Source organism: Typopeltis vanoorti, chromosome 8 (genome assembly GCF_054136105.1).
Source record: "Typopeltis vanoorti isolate ZY-2024b chromosome 8, IOZ_Tvanoo_1.0, whole genome shotgun sequence".
NCBI lineage: Eukaryota > Metazoa > Arthropoda > Arachnida > Uropygi > Thelyphonidae > Typopeltis > Typopeltis vanoorti.
In genome coordinates this window covers 25,679,065-25,699,101 of record NC_143556.1, presented here as the reverse complement: position 1 = coordinate 25,699,101, position 20,037 = coordinate 25,679,065, and the positions used below count along the sequence as shown (strand labels likewise).

The window sequence follows — 20,037 nt, the reverse complement described above, 5'->3', positions numbered from 1 at the left end:
ATACTCCTTTTAGCATAACAGTTCCATAATTTTGTTTAATTTGTCGATAATTGTTTGTTTATCACTAAGTATAAAAATGCTTTTATTTCAGCAAGAAGCAAACATAAAACCAGACATAGACTACATTGCAACCATGAATAATTTTGCTCGTCAGAATTTCAGGAAAATTATTGACCTAATCTTAAGGTCTCCAGGTAAATATTTTCTAAGTTAAGATTTTTCTTCCCCCTCCCCCACATTTTTTTTTATATCAGTAATAGCTTACTGCTAATCAAATTTTTTAGTAAACCTTTTAAATTCTTGATAACATTTTTATGGGGCCAGAATTTGCAGCATGTCATATTTGCATTGGAATTCCATTGCATTTTATTGCTATTTAATACAGAAAAAATTTCATACTTTATGTGATTGACCTACATTTGTGGTTTATTGGTATCTGGATGAAATTTTACATTAACCAGAACTTAACATCCACAATGTTATTATGTCACATTCTGTTTAATTAAATTAAAAAGTAAGTTAATTATCAAAGAACATGCATGCAAATTTGCCAAATATTGAAGACTTGCATATTCTGAGCATGCAACACAGAAGAAATAGTCTCAGGCCAAAGGAAACAGGTATAAAATTATGAAATTAATAAAAATTTCTACAAGTCATGTGCAGTTATTAACAGCTTGCTGTTTTCCACCAGTGAAGCTGTTTCATTATCGATTTGTGATTCTTGGCGCAATGCACAATTGCAAATATTAAGTTATTATGCATAAACTATGCTTCTTAGTTTTGGTTATTTAGAAGAATACCAAGAGCATCCTCTAATTAAAAAGGTTATCATTGTGTTTACTGGCGTTATACATTAGGAAATAACAGTACACGTTAAAGGAAAAGAATGTAGCATATGTAGCATCCTCAAAAGCAGGCGGTTCTCAGCTGTTTCCTCCACTTCATTAGCATTGTATTATCATAGCAAACTTAATGAGTGAATATTGAAGGCTTGCTGAAGTTTATTGTGAATGTGTTTATGAAATACATTAATAGCAATGATAATACTTTATTTTATATACTAATTGTGGTGTTTACGCTTCTCAGTGCTAAACCACTCAAAGAAAGAGCATCACGATTTTGATTCTAGTCACCGACTAGAAAAACTTTTTCTAAGCCTTTTTTGACCTGTTCCCAAGAAAAAAAAACGGGTTTTTTCTCTCATAAACTCAAGAAAATCGACTGTAGAATCCACGCTATTTTCAGACATTAAAATATTGTGTTAGGTACCACAAGATGGTGGCACTTGTTAGCTGTCTCTTCACTGTGTTCTGCTTAATTAGTGATAGCCTTTGGCCAGCTATCTTTGATTGGTTACCAGTGGAGATTGAACTGCCCACTCTCCAAAAGTTATATAGCGCTGAAATAGCCTTGCCTACTCCATATATGGGAATAAAAGGTGTTAACTGATTTATTTTATTTTTTTTAAATTTTTTAGAGAAAAACACTTCCTCGTAATCAAAAAGGAAAACAGTTACCTGCTAATTTCTGTTGTCACATATAGAGTATGCTTATCTTAGTTTGCGATCCTGACTTTTTTTTTATGGATGATTCTTTAATTAGCAAAAATATTTAAGTATGTACAGCCTGGGCAACTTTACTGTCTCTACTATACTACATAAGACTTTTTCACGAAATTTCTATCAACTAGAAATAACTAATGAAAAAGGCTAGTACCATCTTTTATCTGCAAGGAAATCAAATTTCCTAGCACTTAATGAAATTGCTATTGATACATTTGATGAGCAAAGCAGTAATGTCAGTGTGTGTGGAAGAGGGGGGGGGGGATGAGATAAATTTACCAATGAAGTTTTACTGAAAGTCAATACAAAATTAGCTTGAGACCATAAAAGATGTTGTGGTCAGAACATCTAGAACCAAGCATTATTTTATGATAATCTCTCATGAAAGGTTGAAAAGCTATAATACATTGATACTATGTTGCACAAGATCAAATTCTGGTCTTAAAAAAACAAACATGATCTTTTTCAAGTACAAGTTGCTCTCCAGTAAAGTGCTTTCATCACATTGGGCATTGAAAAAAAAATACCGCATCCTGTTTATTGCAAGAAGACTATTCAGTCAAGATAGCTGGGTGGATAGTATTTTGCACTCACCATAGCAGTGGTGTATAGTAACAAAGTGTTATCGTGGCAAGTTCACATACCCACGTTTCTGTGCTTCAAGTCTGCTTATAGAAACTTAAAGTAAAGCTATACTTGCTAATTCTACTTACTAAGTTAGTAATAACTTGCAGCGACAATACAGAGACAAATGTAAGAAAGCTAAACACTGTAAAACTGGCTAAATAAAAATCATGAGAGGACTTTGGCAAGAACATAGAAAATAAATATCAAAAAGGTGGCAAGATATTCTGGAGGTTGTTGAAGAAGCTCAGAAATTGAGGAAAGAGTGCTGTAAAAGGAATTAGAGATGATAAAGGTGACATGAAAACAGGAGAAAAAGATATCCTTGAAGTATGGAGTGATTACTTTGAAAAACTGCTAAATGAAACAAACAGTGATAACAGCACAGTGGTAAAAAAACACTGACCAGGCATGCAGTTAGGAAAGTAGAAAAAGCCATCAAAAGTCTGAAATGTGGAAAGCCGGCAGGAGTAGATAATATTTGACCAGAAATGCTCAAGTATGGAGGTATAAAAGTCATACAGTGGCTGCACTGCATAGTTTAGAACAATGGACAGAGGGATGAATTCCAGATGATTGGAGTAGAACTCTCATAGTACCCATATATAAAAAGGGAAATAAAACCGAATGTGAGAATTACAGAGGCATTTCATTACTGAGTGTTCCTGATAAGATATATGCAAGTAAACTTGAGAAATGGTTGAGAAGGATTGTGGAAAAGAAGCTCGGTGAAGAACAAACTGGATTCAGCCCGTCAGGATCAGATTTTCACTTTACAACAGACAGTTAAGAAATCATGGGAATATAACAAAGATCTGTATTTAAGTTTTGTAGATCTGGAAAAGGCATAGATGGTTTAATGTTAAATCTGGTGTCAGACAAGGAATGTACATTATTCTCTCTCTTATTCATTATCTATATGGATCACATTATGAAGGAAGGTGGTATTAAATCTGATATCAAAATTGGAGGTGTTAATCTCAGTTGTTTGCTTTATGTGGATGATGTTATACTGCTAAATAAATCCGCTACAAGTCTGCAAGATTCCCTGACTAGATTGAATAACTGTTGTAGTAGATATGATATGAAGGCCAGCAATAAAAAGACAATGAAAACAGGCAGAAATATTGAAAATATCAAATGCATTGTGAATGGAGAACTTATAGAACAAGTAAAACATTTCAGCTACTTTTTTAGTGATTTTTAGTGAAGATGGTAAGTTAAATATGGAAATAGTCAAGAGAATCAACAAAGCTGGTATGGAAATAGACAAGAGAATTAACAAAGCTGGTATGGTAGTAAGTCAACTGAATAAATTTATATGGAATAACAGAGAAATTAGCTGTATACAAGACAGTGTTTAAACAAATTTTAACTTATGGATCTGAGAGCTGGTTAGAAGTAAAACACTTGACCAAAGACTAGAGACTGCAGATATGAAATTCCTGAGAAAGATTGGGGGCATGAACAGATGGCATCAATGGCAATATCATATTAAAAATGAGGATATTAAGAAAGAACTTGATATTGTCAGCATCCAGGAATGTATTAGCAGAGCTAATCTCAGGTGGTATGGTCACTTAAGCAGAATGGGAGAGGAAAGATTAGCAAAACAAGTGTTCTCTGCCAGGTTGGCAGGAAAAAGGCCCAGAGGAAGACCAAGATATAGGTGGATGTGGATTGATACAGTAAAAAATGCCTTAGAAGACAGAAATATAAGACCTGATAATATTGGAGTCTTGACATTTAAGAGACTGATTTAGAGGAAAATTGAAGATAGTAATGATGTAAATTTTTGATGTAGTACTATCATATCATGTACACTCCTTGAGGGTATATATATCAGGAATTTGATGATGATAACTTGCAGAACTGAACTTGCCATAATAACATTTTGTTACTATATTACCATTGCTGAGGTGGAGCAAAATTCTCACTTTAAAATGGGAAGAGGGGGCATAATGGATGCTAGTCCTGCTGAATAATGGTAATGGAAATATCTGTAGAAGAGATGCAAGGAGGAAACCAGCTCTCAATGAGACAGGAGTCGTTAATCAATTGATCTTCTCTTTTCTGAACAGCATCAAGGATTTTTAAGAGAGATTATGGTGCACCATCCCAAATGTGAGAGCAGTATGCCAAGGTTGAGTAGATTTGAAATTTATTTATTTATTCTTATGGCAAAAGAATACAAAACAGCTATTGGTCAATGTTCAGTCTGGAAAGCCAATCCAAGGCCTCATCTGTCACCTTGTGGATGTCCTATAGGCCACCACCGTGAAATTCGCGCCTTGGCTGTCGTTCACAATATCAGTAATCGTTTGAGCCACAGGAGAACAATCACAGTAAGGGTGGTCTAACAGCCTCCATTTTTGTAGTAAGTAGCTACATCTGCCCTGGTTAGTTCTGATTCCTGTTGATAGATGACCAATTCTTCCTAGGAAGTGCAAAACCAGGCACAGGGGTCTTCTACTAGGAAGCTGTTTGTTGGAAGATTGTTGGACCAGTATTTTCTCCACATGGTAGGGCAACTGAAGAGAGTTTGTCCATCAGAAAGGCTTTCTAGATTTTTGGTGAAGACTACGTGGATTTATGAGAGTCTGGTGTAAGGGCAGGAGTGGGTTGCTCATTGCTTTATTAAATTCTTTAAGCAGGCTTGTCTTCTCCGTATGTTTGCTGGAGCAATGTTAGATAGGACAGACAGCCAGGAGAGAAAGAGAGATGGATGCTTCTCACTGTCCCACTAATTGTGCACTTCTTTCCCAGACAGGGCACAGTATTCTGCTACAGAGAATGGAAGGGCTAGTACAAATGACCTTAGGACTTCTGCACCACAACCCTAGTTTGTTCCAGCAAGCCTTGAAATGATATTGTTTCTCATTTTAATTTTGTTGGACAGGTTGGTGATGTGCCTTTTATAGGTTAGGCTTCTGTCCAGGCTCGCTCCAAGGTATTTCCAGTGAGGTGTCGGTTTTTGCCTCTACATTGTTCAGGTGAAATACTGTGGACATAGTTTTTGTTGGATTTATCTTCAAGTACCACTGCTTGAAGTAGTACTTTTCCAGGATTTTCAGGTCTGTGTTCAAGGTTGATTCCAGGTTGGCAAAGGAGGTAGATTGATATATAGGATCACCAGGTCATTAGCATACATATACTTGCTTGAGCTGGTATGTGGTAAGTACTACAAGGGGCTTACACAGAGCCCTGTGGGAGACCATTGTGAAGGAATCTGGGCCCATATTGCTCTTTTTAAAAACCAATATGGGCCCAGAGATCTTTCTGTTGGAGAGAATGGATTCAAAAAGCTGGAAAGTTTTTTGCACCTTATAATATTTCCTAATTTTAGGAGGAGGGCCCCTGATCCAGACTGTGTCATAAGCTGATGTAGGTCAATGAAAGTGGCTCTGGATTTAAGCTTCTTCTGGAAGCCTGTTTCAATCTGTGTTATTATGGCCAGGACCTGGTCACAGCAACTTCTTCCTAGCCTGAAGCCAGCTTGTTCAATCGGGAGTGCTCTTTCAAGGAGTGGTGAAATTCTTGTAAGGAGAATTCTTTCAAAGAGCTTAAAGGTGGAGCAGAGCAAGGAGATATGCTGTAGATTTTTAACATCATTTGGATCTTTCCCTCGTTTGGGCATGGCTATTATTTTGGCTTCCTGCCACAGATTTGGTAGTTTTCCAGTCAGATGTTATAGAAACTCGGGGAGGATACCATCCACTCCTGCAGCCTTGCCATTCTTGGTGAGTTTTAAGGCTACTTGTACCTCATCCCGAGATACTGGGGTGTACAAGTTCGGGAAGCTCGGGCCCGTCTTCAGGATTTGTCTCATGGAATATTGCACAGTAATTTTCCTGATAGAGCTGGGATGTATCTTGGAGGTTTTCAATAAATAATTAGCCATTTGATCAGCAGTTATCTCTGTTGTTTTGTGTGTTGTTGGTTCTGCCCACCTAATTTTTTCAGAAGTGACCAACTTTTCTGGCTAAATGTGGTGAAATTGAGTTCATGGATGGTTCAGATCCAGTGCTGCTATGAGCCCCTTAGCAACAGTTGGGTCTTCAGTCTCTTCATATTTCGCTAAAAGTTCCTCAGTTTCTTACTCCAGCATGGGATGTATTGTTTTCTGTATCCTCTAGGAATAGAGTCTTTGGCTACAGTTTTGATTAGTTCAACAAATGTTGGATAGCAATTAGGGGTGGGTGGAATTGCTGTAATGGTTTGCTCGATTTGTTTCTCAAATGTATTCCTGTTGGATGTGCGAAGGTTCCATCTAGTGATTGATAGATGGAACCTGTCTCTATTAGTATAGGACAGTGGTGTTCAACCTTTTTTACTATGCGAGCTACTTTTCTATAAAAAGTTATTCGGCGATCTACTCTCTTATATAGATCACGTTCCCCCAACCTGATATCTGATTATGCACAAATAAACAACTAAAAAAAATACACAACTAAAAACTTTATTTGTGTATTTTAAAATTTATTTATCACTTTTAATTATTTTAATACAACAAATATTTTAATACAACAAAATATATATATATATATATTTCTCTATTTTGGAAAACCAAAGTTAGAAAAAACAACAGATTGATTACAAACTCACAAGTTACAGGAAATGCTGATTGATTAAAAAAAAAAAAAAAAAGTTAATGTGAAATTTGGCATTGTTTGGACCTCGCAATATTTTCATAGTCAAGTTGATATGAAGAAGTGGCCAATCGCAGACAATCATCCAAATGATCATTTGTAATTTGGTTTCTTAATCGATTTTTTATGACGTTCATATTTGAAAAAACGGATTCTGACAAGTATGTCGATCCAAAACACAACAGAATTTTTCATGTGCATACTTCCAAATGACTTCATTGTTTAGTGATTTTAAATGTAAACTATTCTGAATGTTTATAAACTCTAGTTCTACTTCAGCTTGGTTTATATCAAACAGCCCATTAATTTTGTGGGCTGCTTGAAATTTCTGTGATGTTCAAGTTTTCTAAATGGATTATTGATAAAAGATACAATCATTTCAGTTTTATTAAAATCTTTAATCTTAAATTTATTTCTTCAACTAATTCTATTTGACGAATAAATTCTTTTAAATCATAGCGAAGCATTTCTTGATTTTGTTCAAAAAATTTTAATAAATATGGGAGATGTCTAAATTCGCAGTCATTTATATTTTTCTTTAATAAAAGTAAGTATTGTTGGAAAGTTTTTATTGAACTTAACACGTCAATTAAATTTTTATCTCTACCTTGTAACTCTAAATTTAAATTTCTTAATTTTGTACAGAAATCTATTAAAAATGATAAGTGTAACAACCATCTTTTATCACTCAATTGTGGATAAATATCTCCTTTTTCATCAAGAAAATTTTTTATATCATTAATTAATACAAGAAATCTTTCTTGTCTTCTCCCCTAATCCTTCCCAATAATTGTATAATTTTCAAAAATTCTTCTTTACTTGAATAATCTTGAAATACTATGCGAATAAATACCATTAACTGAGCAATATCAGTGAAGTCGTTTGATTCATCAAATTATAATGAAAATGCAACACAATTGTGAATGTGTAACATTAACCTGGCCTGGAAACTTTTCTCCGGCAATTGGAACTCTTCCTTTGTGCAAAAAATGTCTTCTCCCCTAGTCCTTCCCAATAATGGTATAATTTTCAAAAGTTCTTCTTTACTTGAATAATCTTGAAATACCATCATCATCATCATCTTCCTTATACCCTCTTTTACCTTGCGGTGTCGAGGGTCCATTGATCATCGAACCTCAATCCGTTTACAGGATAAGGTGGTCAGCCTTATGCCCCGGTGTATCCTATGTCCTGTAGTGTTGAGTTCTCAAGGCCAGTTTTCCTGCTTTGCGGGATGAAAAACCCCAGGATAAACTGGGGAAAAAACCCTGCTGTCCACGCCCAAGACTGGCTAACTTGGCTATGGCTGAGGAAGATCCTTCAGCTCCTCACGTCACCAACGGGAATCGAACCTAGGACACTCCTTCCCCAGGCATATGGTTGCGAAGCGCATAGCCACTAGGCTAACCGCGCGGAAATACCATGCGAATAAATACCATTTACTGAGCAATATCTTGATTCATTAAATTGTAATGAAAATGCAACACACTGGTGAATGTCTGACATTAACCTGGCCTGGAAACTTTTCTCTGGCAATTGGAACTCTTCCTTTCGTCAATTTGAAACCTTGTCTGCGGCCTCGAAGTAGTTTCTCTCTAGCGACGTCTCGAACTGAGAAGCTCCTTTCTGGAAGTGGAAACTCCTCTCGCAAGCAACATGGATCCGGGCAGTCTCTGACGGTGACTCTGGAAATGGGATCCCTTCTGCTTGCTTCAGTCCCTTTTTATTAGGCCTCCTCTGAGACCTCACATGAAGTTTGGCAACCCCAAAGAATGGGTATGAGTCTTTCGTCTTAAGTTTCAAGTTCGGCATGCCTTTTGTTCTCCTCTTTCTTTTGATTGTAAGTTGCCGGCCATCGGAAAGTTGTTTGAACTCTTTCTGACCGACTTCGGAGATGTTTACACTTAGAGCCTACAAGCCTTTCTCATGCATACAAGGTTCAATAACAATCTTTCTAATGCCGCCATGTACAGCTTTGGCGACAAAAACATTGCCTTTGTTTTTAACACTCTAACATATTCTTATTAAAGCAGTATATACAGTTAGCTTCAAAAGAGTTATTTACAAAAACATCTAATACAAACTATACCGAGACAAACAAAGTTTATTTTTTTACAATATTCACATGGAACTTAACCTAAGTAAAAAATCGATGTAATGTGCTTTGGAATATTTAACATTTAAGCTACAATCGAGTTTTTACACTTTGCTTATAATCGTATTCACTCGACTCGCTCTTTGACTTCCACTGATCCAAATTAATTCATTTACCTGGATTTATAAGAAAATTACTGATTTGACAAATTTAATAAAAAAAATAAATAAACAATAGCAATACACTTAAAGCGAATTAAAAATAATACAAAATAATGATTAATAAAATATTATGTTTTCAGTTTGAATTAAATTTGTAAGTAAGGTGGAATACACAAGAGATCGACCAAAAATCGCTCCGCGATCTACCAGTCGATTGCGATAGACGGGTTGAACACCCCTAGTATAGGACATTGCTGACTATTAGGGAATCTGTTGAGGATAGTTCTGGTTGTTGGCAGGGGGTGGATTGAGATGTCCCCCCTCCCCCACCAGTACCCTGTGGTACATTGCTGGTGCTTCAGACAAAAGAAGCCCCAGAAGTGAATCACGGGTAACATGAAGCTAATGTTTCAAGGCGTCCAAAGATACCAATCCTCCTGGACCACTTGCAGCAACTACGATAAGTAGATTTGAAATGTATATGAGTAACTGTGATATACATTTCAAATGATATGATCAATGAAAAGTAATGTCTTGAGTGAAAGAGGCTGCCAAATTTTCTGGAGGCTGTGGACGCTATAGAAGTGATGTGATTATGTCATGGGTAAGAGTCAGTCCAAGAAAAGAAAGGTATGATCTTGACTGTTAATTTGAGCATTGTCAAAAAGAGGTCTTTTTTTCTTGAAGGGGGGGCAGCAGCTAGATTGTTCTTGAGATCAGTGTTTAGGACACTTATGATCGTGAAGCTTGAGATGTTTGAATACTACAAAGTTTGTTGTATGAGTAGGATGAGTGGAGAGTTTTTTTTTACTCTCCACTCTTCCTACTTATCAGCAGAACTTTGAAGGGTTTGAGGTCAGCAAGAGTGGGTCATTGAAAGGTTTTGAGAAATCTTTCCATGTTGCTTATTCAGAGGTGGGTGATGTAGGTGAAGTGATCTGGTGAAATTCATATTGGTGATTGCTTGATTAGTTGATAGTTCTCCACATGTTGAAGAATTTGACTATTGATGACCTTCTCCATTACTTTGCTATCTAAAGTATTGGGGGCCGTTACGTCAACAACACTGAAGTGAGAGCAATGGGTTGATGATTTGATGGTAGATACTTATCACCTTGGAATGGCTATATATGGGCTTGTTTCCATGCTGTAAGGGGATGCCAGCTGAGTATAATATGGTGTGTAGATGATATCCTACAGGATGGGCTGCCACTGGGATCAGTCCTTGCCAGGGGCGACTCGTGCATAGGCACTGTGGAACTGCAGCACCCCCAATTTTCTCCATATATAAATATATTTATTAATTTATTTATATTTGCTTGTAATATTTAATTTTATCATCAACAATCCTATACAATTCTGTTATTTTGTATAAAAAAGAATAAAAATCCATCTTGTAGCACTTACGAGGGCGAAGGACGCCAGCAGCACTGTGTTTACCACAATGTCATATTGCTACGTGCACGAGCATATGCACATCATAGTGAGATGCGCGCTACTAGCGTAATGCGGCACTGTCCATTGCACAGTTCCACTATTGTTTATATGCAGTTTCTGCCAGTAGTAGAGTGTTCGTAGTGCTTATCGTGTTTTACTCCAGCTCTTTAAATATTTGGACATTGCAATTAAAGACATAACATTTGTTATAGTTTTTATTTTAGAACATTATTGGGGTTATTGACAATTATATCCTCAGAAATGCAACCTCAAGAAATAAGTTCTGTGACAGTAGTGACTGTAAGTGAACTACAAAACCCTAAATTTTCACAGTTGATTCTCGCTGAGAAAGTTTCTATTAAAATAAGAGGCCATCCTTTACCCGATATTCAAATATCTCAGCCAGGAATAAGCAATGATAAGAAGTCAATTAGAAGTTTTAATTCAGAGTATACATTAATATATTCAAAGTACATGAATATATAGCAAATTTTAAAACTGCTATTTTGGCAATAAGAAATTCAAAGCACTGTGAGTATCCTTCAAGGATGCTCACTGCTGAATCAAAGGTATATGACTTTTGATTCAGCATATGTGTTGTTATGGAGGAAAGGTTTCACTAAACATTGAGTAGCTGCTAAATTATTTAACAAAGATAAATTAGCTAATTTTAAGAATAAATTGCCTACAGGAGAAATAAAATTGACCACTGAAGCATATCCCATTATCAACAAAGAAAAACTTCAAACTGAACTTCGAGTATTCTACAGTAGACCCAACGTGTGATTATTGTAAATTAATTGACTTGTTAAAATTTATAACAGAAAATAATTTAGATTGAAGAGAATAAAAATATTTCTGAGGAGCACTATGAATCAGTATTGGTTAAATGCACTTGCAATGATTTCAATGGAGAAAAAATTCTTCAGCAGTCACACAAACATCAAGGAAAAAGTTATTGACCTTTTCACTTGAAACAAAACAAGAAGAATATATTTTATTTTTAAGTAAGTTTGAATTATACCAAACTGTATAATTTTATCGATAATAAACAATATTTTTTCATGTTTAATTTTTTTTTTAATTTTTACCATTATTTTGTTATTTTCTCCAAACACATATACACTGTACTTACAATGTGTATGTATATTTCGAAAGTTGCAGTATCCCCACGATTTCAAGCCACGACCCGCCACTGGTCCTTGCGCCAGCTCTATTCAATTTGTATACAAGTGACATCCCACCAACAGCCAGTTGAAAGTTTATCTGTGCTATCACCACTCAAGATAATACCCTCCGAGGCCTTAAGGAAGCACTGAGTGAAGATCTGAGATCACTGCAAAAAAATACTTTGAAACCTGGGGGGGACTGTCCTCTGACCCCAGCAAAACTGTTATTTCAGCTTGTTATCTGCAAAAATCTTACCATATCTTCTGTGGGTCTCATGGTTAAATAACCACGAGACCCACAAAAAAACTAAATATAAACTTCTGTAACAGGACTCTAATCCATGAAAATAGCTCTTGCATCATAGTGTCACACTTGATTGCTGACTCACATACCTGCAACATTTGGAAAAAAACTAACCTAAAGATATCTTCCAGGAAGCTGATAGGCATAACTTGAGATTGTAATGTTTTGAGCATTCCTGGCTCTGGTCTTTCAAATTGCAGAATATTGTTGCCAGTTTTGAGCCAAAGTCTCCACACAACTCATTGTACACAGCTCAACATAGCAATGAGAACCACCTCTGGTACCTTAAGTTCTACTCCTCTCCCATGTTTACCTGTCATTTCCCACATCACTCTTAAACAGATTTAGAATCAGACAAGGCTACTCTCCACATTTATTATATCTGTGGAGGATTTCACAATCACCCTTTTGCACATGAGGTGTCATGCAACTATACATCATATCAGTGATGAGTGAGTGCCTCAGACACTCCTTCCCTTGAGGCTTTAGGAACTTGCACTTGCTCTTGAATAGTGGTATATTGACTGGTTAACAATTGCCATCCTGTATATAATTTTGTTTGTTAATTTCTTGTATTTTTATCCATATGTCTGTTTTAAAGCACTTCCTTTCATCACCTATGCTATATGTAACACATATAAATATATGTTATTGCAAAATATAATAATAAGGGCCAAATTTAAGATTCTTTTGTCCCCTAAGTTATAACTTTTAAGATAATGAGCCACAACAGTCTTAAATTTGGCCCATGTTATATTTACCAATAACACACATTTAGATATGTCACATCTAAATATGTTATATTTAGGCTCTCTATATCGAGGTCCTAAGCTGTAACTTGTCTAACTTACATGCAAATCCAGCTCTGATGATAATACCTGGCTGATTTAGAACTCCACAATGATGCAATTCCATTCAACAGGATACTGTGTGTAACTCTGCTAATAAATTAGGCAAATGGGATTGAATGTGGGACTAGTGATAAGGATGAGATGTATATCAACAGATATCAGAGAGTAGTATTCGGGAAAATCGAATCTAGGGAAGGTGAGTGACTAGTGATGTACTGCAGGGTTCTATATTTAGGCTGCTTAATATTTAATTTTGTACATCAGTGATATAGGATGTGAATTAAGAGGAAATATTCACTTATTTGCCAGTGACAAAACTGGGAAGAGCATTAGTCTGAAGTAATATAGAGATCTATAGGGCGATTTAAAGATTTCTATATTACTTCAGACTATTACAGTTGTTATTTATTGCTCAGGCAAAAGATAATGGCTGCACTTTGATTTAGCAATAAAGTACATGACCTTACATTCTGGTGTAGCAAAGTGTAAGGGTATTCAAGTGTACTACATTGATGGAACTGGATTGCGAGAAACTGATGACCAAGGAATTGAGAATGAGTTTAGCAGGCAGTTGAGGAAAAGCTCATCAGATTATGGATATTGAAGAACCCACTGGCAAGCAGGGATAAGAAGTTTATTATTCTTCTTTTAAGGCTTTAATAAACCATGTCTGAATTATTGCACTCCAAGCTAGCTTGTTGCTCGAATTCCTTTCGTGATTATGACAGGTCTGTGGAATGATCTCTGGAGACATAGAGACACAAGAAATTTGATAATACTTTATTAATACAAATACAGTCATACCCCGACTTACGTGGTTTCTTATATGTACGTATTCCTATCCCGCTTCACGCATCACCACTAGTTGTATCTTTCAGGCGCCAGCCGTATTCGCCAGTGTCGCACATGCTGTGAACAAGTACTGGCGTGTTTCGCGCGGTCTCCATTCATACAAGATTTTTATAGTCTACAAACCTTGCGATTGTTTTGTGTTATGTTCTTGATAAAAATTTTATCACATAAAAATAATAATGTCATCCAAAAGAAGCAAGTCTGATTCTTCTACAGCTAGGGGGGGGGAATTGACTTTGGAAACAAAACTCAACATTTTTAAAGATTTTGAAGGCAGAATGAAAATTTGTGAGCTAGCAAAGAAGTTCGATCTACAGGAATCCACAGTAAGAACAATCATAAAAGAAAGGTTTGCAGATTTTGGAAGACATAGATTCTAACGAGGAATGAATTGTAGGCAGAAGGCAAGGAATAAAAAAATCATTAGTTTGCAGTGAAGAAATTTTGCATTACAAGAAAAAGACGTTATGCCGTCAGACGAATCTATTAGATTTTATGAAACCATCGACATCGAAATAACTTTCTTTTTTTTTTTTTTTTTATGTATGAAAAACTACAATTCAATTATGATTATATTTCTTAAAAAATATAGGTGTTTTTGTAAACCTTTGGTCCCAATTGTAAGTTTGTATATATAAATAAATGCAAAATTATATCCTGAGTTACGCGAATTCAACTTGCGCGCTTTATGTTGGTCCCACCTACCGCGTAACTTCGGGGTTTTACTGTATTTCAATCTGAAACTGACAGATCATCAGTGAACAAGCATTTCAAAAGGTAGAACAATAGTGGACTTTTTTTTTCCAACAGATATGAGCCACATGCTTGAGCAACACCACAAAACACCATTGTACGTCCTCAAGAGCTTTGGCTCAGTTAAAATGTTGTTTCATGAGAGAATCATTCTTAAAAGGTCAGCCAGAACTATCTTGCTATCAAGGACTGAAACATATTTATTGAAAGATTTCTTGAAAGAAAAATATTTATTGCAGTATAGAAATAGTTTTAATTTGTCATTACAGAAGTTGATGAGTTCACACAGTAGCTAAAATTTAAAAATAAACCCTCCCAAGATTCATGATACTCTTATTTTCAAAACACAGTAGTAATAACCTTCATATAATAATTTAATTATAGGCCTAATTACACTTTGTTTCATATAAACTGGGTATTCTCCTGTATTATTGATTATCTGAACTGATGTTAGTTCCAGTTAATTCAGATAATCGATGTTCTACTGTAATTAGTAATTATCTCCACTGAATGTCATATTTTTGAGGATATTTATGCATTGAAAACTTCTAGTGTATATGGACCCTAAACATCCACTCAATGTTTAGTTGCAGTTGTATGTGTTGTTAAGAAAGACAGTAGATTGATAAATAGGAATATATTTTTTGAATTGTATGTACAATCACTTATTCTCTATGCTTAAAATTCACAGTATTTATATCCCCCCCCCCTCCACACAAACACGCACCAATTTTTCCAGACCATTTAAACATTTTGGAAGAAGCAGTGTTTTGCAGAAAAATGTAAAAAAAATTTCCATTTTACTGTGAAGTACTTAGTAAATCTTTTATCATCTTGGTAATTACTGTCATCTTTCACTGTAAAACATCATTAATTAAAGATGCCAAGAAATTATATTCTTAGTTTAATCCTTTATCCAAATGTAAGCAAACAAAGTTTGCATCTGAAGTACAGGGTGGCTATAAAATAACTTTCCCCCTTTGGAGGCATCTGTAGCTAAAACCAATAAACGGAATGAGACCAAATTTTATATTGAGATTTTTGAAGGCATGGGGAGATGATTTCCATGAAAAAAAAAGATTTAGTACCAAAAGTCGCCGATAGGGAAAATTTTGGTGCTGGCAGAGCCAAAAACAAGCAGATAATTACATTAAATGCAGATAAAATGGAATGATAACATTTCGACGGTGTAAGCGACAGCCACGTCACTCATTCCCGCTGGATATGTGGTGCATTACAATGATGATAAGAATAATAATAATTAAACTGAAACAACAACTTGCGAGAGACAGAAATTAATGTAGTGATTGAACTCGCAGGAAATGATGTTTTATTCATCGGAATCAGGATCCCCTGAACCATATACACGATATTCAATGTGCTGACCTTTCTTGTGTACAGCAAATTGCATCCGGTGTGTGACATGCTCTACAGCTGAGCATAAGGAGTTTGATTGGATGTTCATAACAGCCTGTTTTATGTTCTCTTTCAAGACATGCAAGTTGGGAACGCCACCAACATACAACGTTCCCAATCCCTTTTTATGTGGAATTGGTGGCGCAGCTGTCACATACGCACAGTAAAATTTGCATAATCCTTTTTACCTGTGTTTACTGCAAATATTTGACTGCTTCTGGCTCTGCCAGCACCAAAATTTCCCCTATTGGAGACTTTTGGTACTTTTTTTTTTGTGGAAATCATCTCCCCATGCCTTCAAAAGTCTCAATATAAAATTTGGTCTTATTCCATTCATTGGTTTTAGCTACAGATGCTTCCAAAGAGGGAAAGCTATTTTATGGCCACCCTGTACTTTCAGGACAGGGCAACTCATAGAAGTTAATGACTTCACATCACTTGCCTTAGTAGTTGCTCTGTCCTGAAAATACTTTAGGTGCAAACTTTGTTTGCACCTAAAGTAGTTTAATCCTTTATCCAAGTGTAACTTGGATAAAGGATTAAACCAAGAATATAATTTCTTGACATCTTTAATTTATAATATAACCAAGTGGAAAACTTTCCAACAACTGTAAAAAAACACCGTTAAGAACTAAAGGAATAATTTTAATAGTGGAAGATTTGGTAGTGGACTTAAGCTGGAATTTTCAGTAATTTGTTAAAATAAATCAGTGAATTCTCTATAACAGTTTTTGCTGTAATGAGAGTGGGTGTAGTTTCTTTGAAGTTTTGATTTATTAGAATTAATAGGCAAGATAATTATGTTAATTATAAATTTGTTATCTGAATGATATAAAAATTGAGTCAAATTTAATTCTTAGTTTGCATTTTTTTTTCTTCTTCTTTAAGAACCATCTAATTTTGGAACTTCTTTATACAATGCTTGTCGCACTCTTATGTCAGAATTCATTGTACTCAATATCAATTGTTTCACTGATGGAGTGGCTTCTTTAGAACATGTTATTCAAGGAATGATAGTGAGTATATAGTTCTTGTATATTAGAAAAATCAGTTTTGTTGGAAATATCAGTTTTCTTCTTTATGAATTAAACTGTATGGTGTGGTAGAATATTAATTAATTTTGTATAAATTAAACTATGCTGTATGGACAGAGCAGGGGGGTAGGGGATTTCTGAATATCTATTTAGGCCTTTTGCAGCATATGAACAATTCCATTTATTCAAATGCATAGTTGAATGTATTCTGAGCAAGAGATTATGGTTGCTTTTTTCCCCCTCCCTCTTCAATTTTAACTTGCATTGTTTATGGGCTGTATTAATTGCTCTTCACCTCCTAGTTTGGCCCACTCACAGATCAGTTTTATGAATGAAAATCTGAAAATGTTAAATTTAACATATTTGAAAATCATAATAAGAATTAACAGATTATGGTATAGAGCAGGGGTTGACAAACTTTTTCTGAGAGGAGCCATATAGTAAATATTTTATACTTCGCTAACTAAAAGGGTGGAGAGTGAATCAGGTGCAGCAAGTGCTAGTTAGGTGGCTAGAGCAAAGTGAATGTTAGTAGAGCAGTAGATCAGTGGTAAAATGGAAAATGACAATGTTGGAATTAATATTGAACATGCAGCAGTGGAAATACAATTAAATACAATTAAAATAGACATAAATAAGGAAATAGCATGCTTGAATGTTATCCTTCACATGACAAAACACAAAATCAGAAAGCTGCAGATGGTCTGAGGTAAAAATCGAGATCATGTCAACAAACGAGAAAAATGTGGTAAGAAGAAAATTATGTATGGGGACTCAGTGATCAGAGGAGTACTTAATGAAAGTATAACAAAATCATGTTTCCCTGGTATAAAATTAATGATATTAGTCATTCCATCCAAATGCAAAAAAGTAAGGTGAACTAACTGTCTTGGTTGGCACTAATGATCTGAGAAATGAGAAGTATTCTATGAGGGAGAATGTGAAGGAGTTGTTGGATGAAGCAAAAATGAAGGATGAAAGGTAAAAATGTAAGTCCTGTCATGCTATGACAGAAGTGAATTGAGGAGGGCGTTGGTAGCAAACAAATGAATACACAAGTTGTGCAGAAGGAATGAGGTAGATTTTGTGAACCTATGACCTGTGTTTGACAAAAAGAAGGATTTTCATAAAGCTGATGAACTGCATCTAAATGGTTTTGGTGTTAGGTGTCTAGAAAGAGCTTTAATCACTGAGCATACTGAAGTGCAAATTTGGGAAGTTTAAGCAATTGGGGTGGATGCAGGTGAGTGTGAGAAATGACCAACATGCAGAATCTAGTCTCTCTCAAACCAAAATATTGAATAGAATAGTCAATGCAGGAAGTAAAGGTGATTTGGGGCCTAAAGGGATGCTGCAGTTTCTGTATACTAATGCCAGAAGTATCAAGACGAGAGTGAGGAATTTTGGACATTGGTTAGTGCAACCTCACCAAAAGTTATAGGCATTAGTGAGACTTGGCTAATAGCAGATGTAGTTGCAGGGATAGAATGCAAAGCATTTAGTATTTTCAGGAAAGATGGAGAAGGGGTACTTCTGCTGATAATAGCAGATGAATTGCAGCCAAAAAGAATAGAAGATAGGCAGGAGGGTGGCTGTTCATTTGAAGCAGTCTGGTGCGAGATCAGTGCCAATAACATTACAATTGGTTACTACTATAGACCAGGGAATTCCACGGATAATCTGGAAGACATGCATCAGCAAATTAGTGCAATGAGTGTAGATTGAGTGATTATTGTGGAGGTTTCAACTATAGATTAGAAGGAAGAGAGATTACAGACAGAAAGGAAATAGAATTTATACACCTACTGAGAGATAATTACTTGAGGCAGCATGTGATGGAGGGGAAGTTGAGGTGTAGGAGTACTGGACCTGGTGAGTATCATAAGAACTATCCATAACTAAGGTGGCTACATTGTCTCTGATTTGGAAAAGCGACAGTGCAGTCCTGACTCGGGGGGGTTGTAAAAAATATTCTGTCAAGAAGGGGTATATGTGGAATTACAGGGCAGGTGATTATGAAAATCTTAGGAGGAAGTTCGAAGCTGTGACATGGCATAAAATCCTGGAAGGGAAGGATGTAGTGCATGGGAGATAGTTAAGGAGCATCTAGAGGAAGTTATATTAAATTGTAAAGAGGATTAATCAGGTAGGAGTTAGATGGATGAGTAATTTCATTAAGCATGAGCTTCAGAAAAATAAAATGCTGTGGGGGATATATAACGAGAAAGGTGACCAGCAAACTCATGAACAAAACGAGGGTCAGGCAAGAAGAGTGGCCAGTATGGTAAGAAAGACAAAATCATATTATGAGAAGAATTACTAGCTGATTACTATGGAGTTACTGAGTGGTCCCTTTGCAAGGGTACATCATACAAGTAAGGTTAATGCTATGACTCGTGACAGAGACTCGAACAACATGTTGAAGTAATTCACTTCTAAGTATGCAGGGTGCTTTATTCATGAAGGATGCTTGCCAATTTGTCCTGTTATGTTCTTTGATGATGTGTGCTATGAGTCTGCTTTTTTCTTCCCTTTTGTTTTCAGCATTGCTTGTGTTCTTTGTTTGCAGATGTCGAAACTTCTCCCAGTTTGACCTACATACAGCCTGAAAAATCACATGACATTTTCTGAAAGATAATTTCCCTATTTTGACATAAGTTACATGGCAATAACAGGCTACTGGCCTAGTACATAGGAGATTGTGAAGTTTGCAAATAGCATAAGTTATGTTTAAATGGAAGGAATTTTCTTTTTAGAGATAGTTTTTTTTTTAAAAATTATTCTTTGCAGGTGGTGCTCTTTGTTGGAAAGACCTAAGTTTTAATCCCACTTATGGTGCAAACAGTTTTATTTGGCTTTTAAGGACATTTCAACTGAGCTAGCTATCCTCATTCAGAGGGTAGATGGGTTTTTCCTTCTGCAAGATAGAAGATGGCCTATCTCTGTCAACTGTGAATCCACACAGTTTGACAGAGATAAGCAAGCTATGCAGATAGGATTAAATTTCCTATTACAACTTTAATTATGTAGTGTTTGGGGTCATATGGCTCTTACTGGCCAATGATTAGCACATTAGTGGAAGATGATAAATTATGAAATTTGGTAATTGTTTAAAAATATGTGGTAT

The 20,037-nt window shown here is 35.7% G+C and overlaps 1 protein-coding gene across 6 annotated transcripts in view; it reads left to right on the top strand.

Moving 5' to 3' along the window:
* LOC150103864 (large proline-rich protein BAG6) overlaps positions 1-20,037 on the top strand; it is a 401,723-nt gene that overhangs the window by 362,601 nt on the left and 19,085 nt on the right. For all 6 annotated transcript variants that reach the window (XM_090396569.1, XM_090396571.1, XM_090396573.1 and 3 more), the window contains 2 exons: positions 92-194; positions 16,765-16,892. In XM_090396569.1, the coding sequence (XP_090252695.1) occupies positions 92-194; positions 16,765-16,892 (231 nt within the window). The remainder of the gene's footprint in view (positions 1-91; positions 195-16,764; positions 16,893-20,037) is intronic.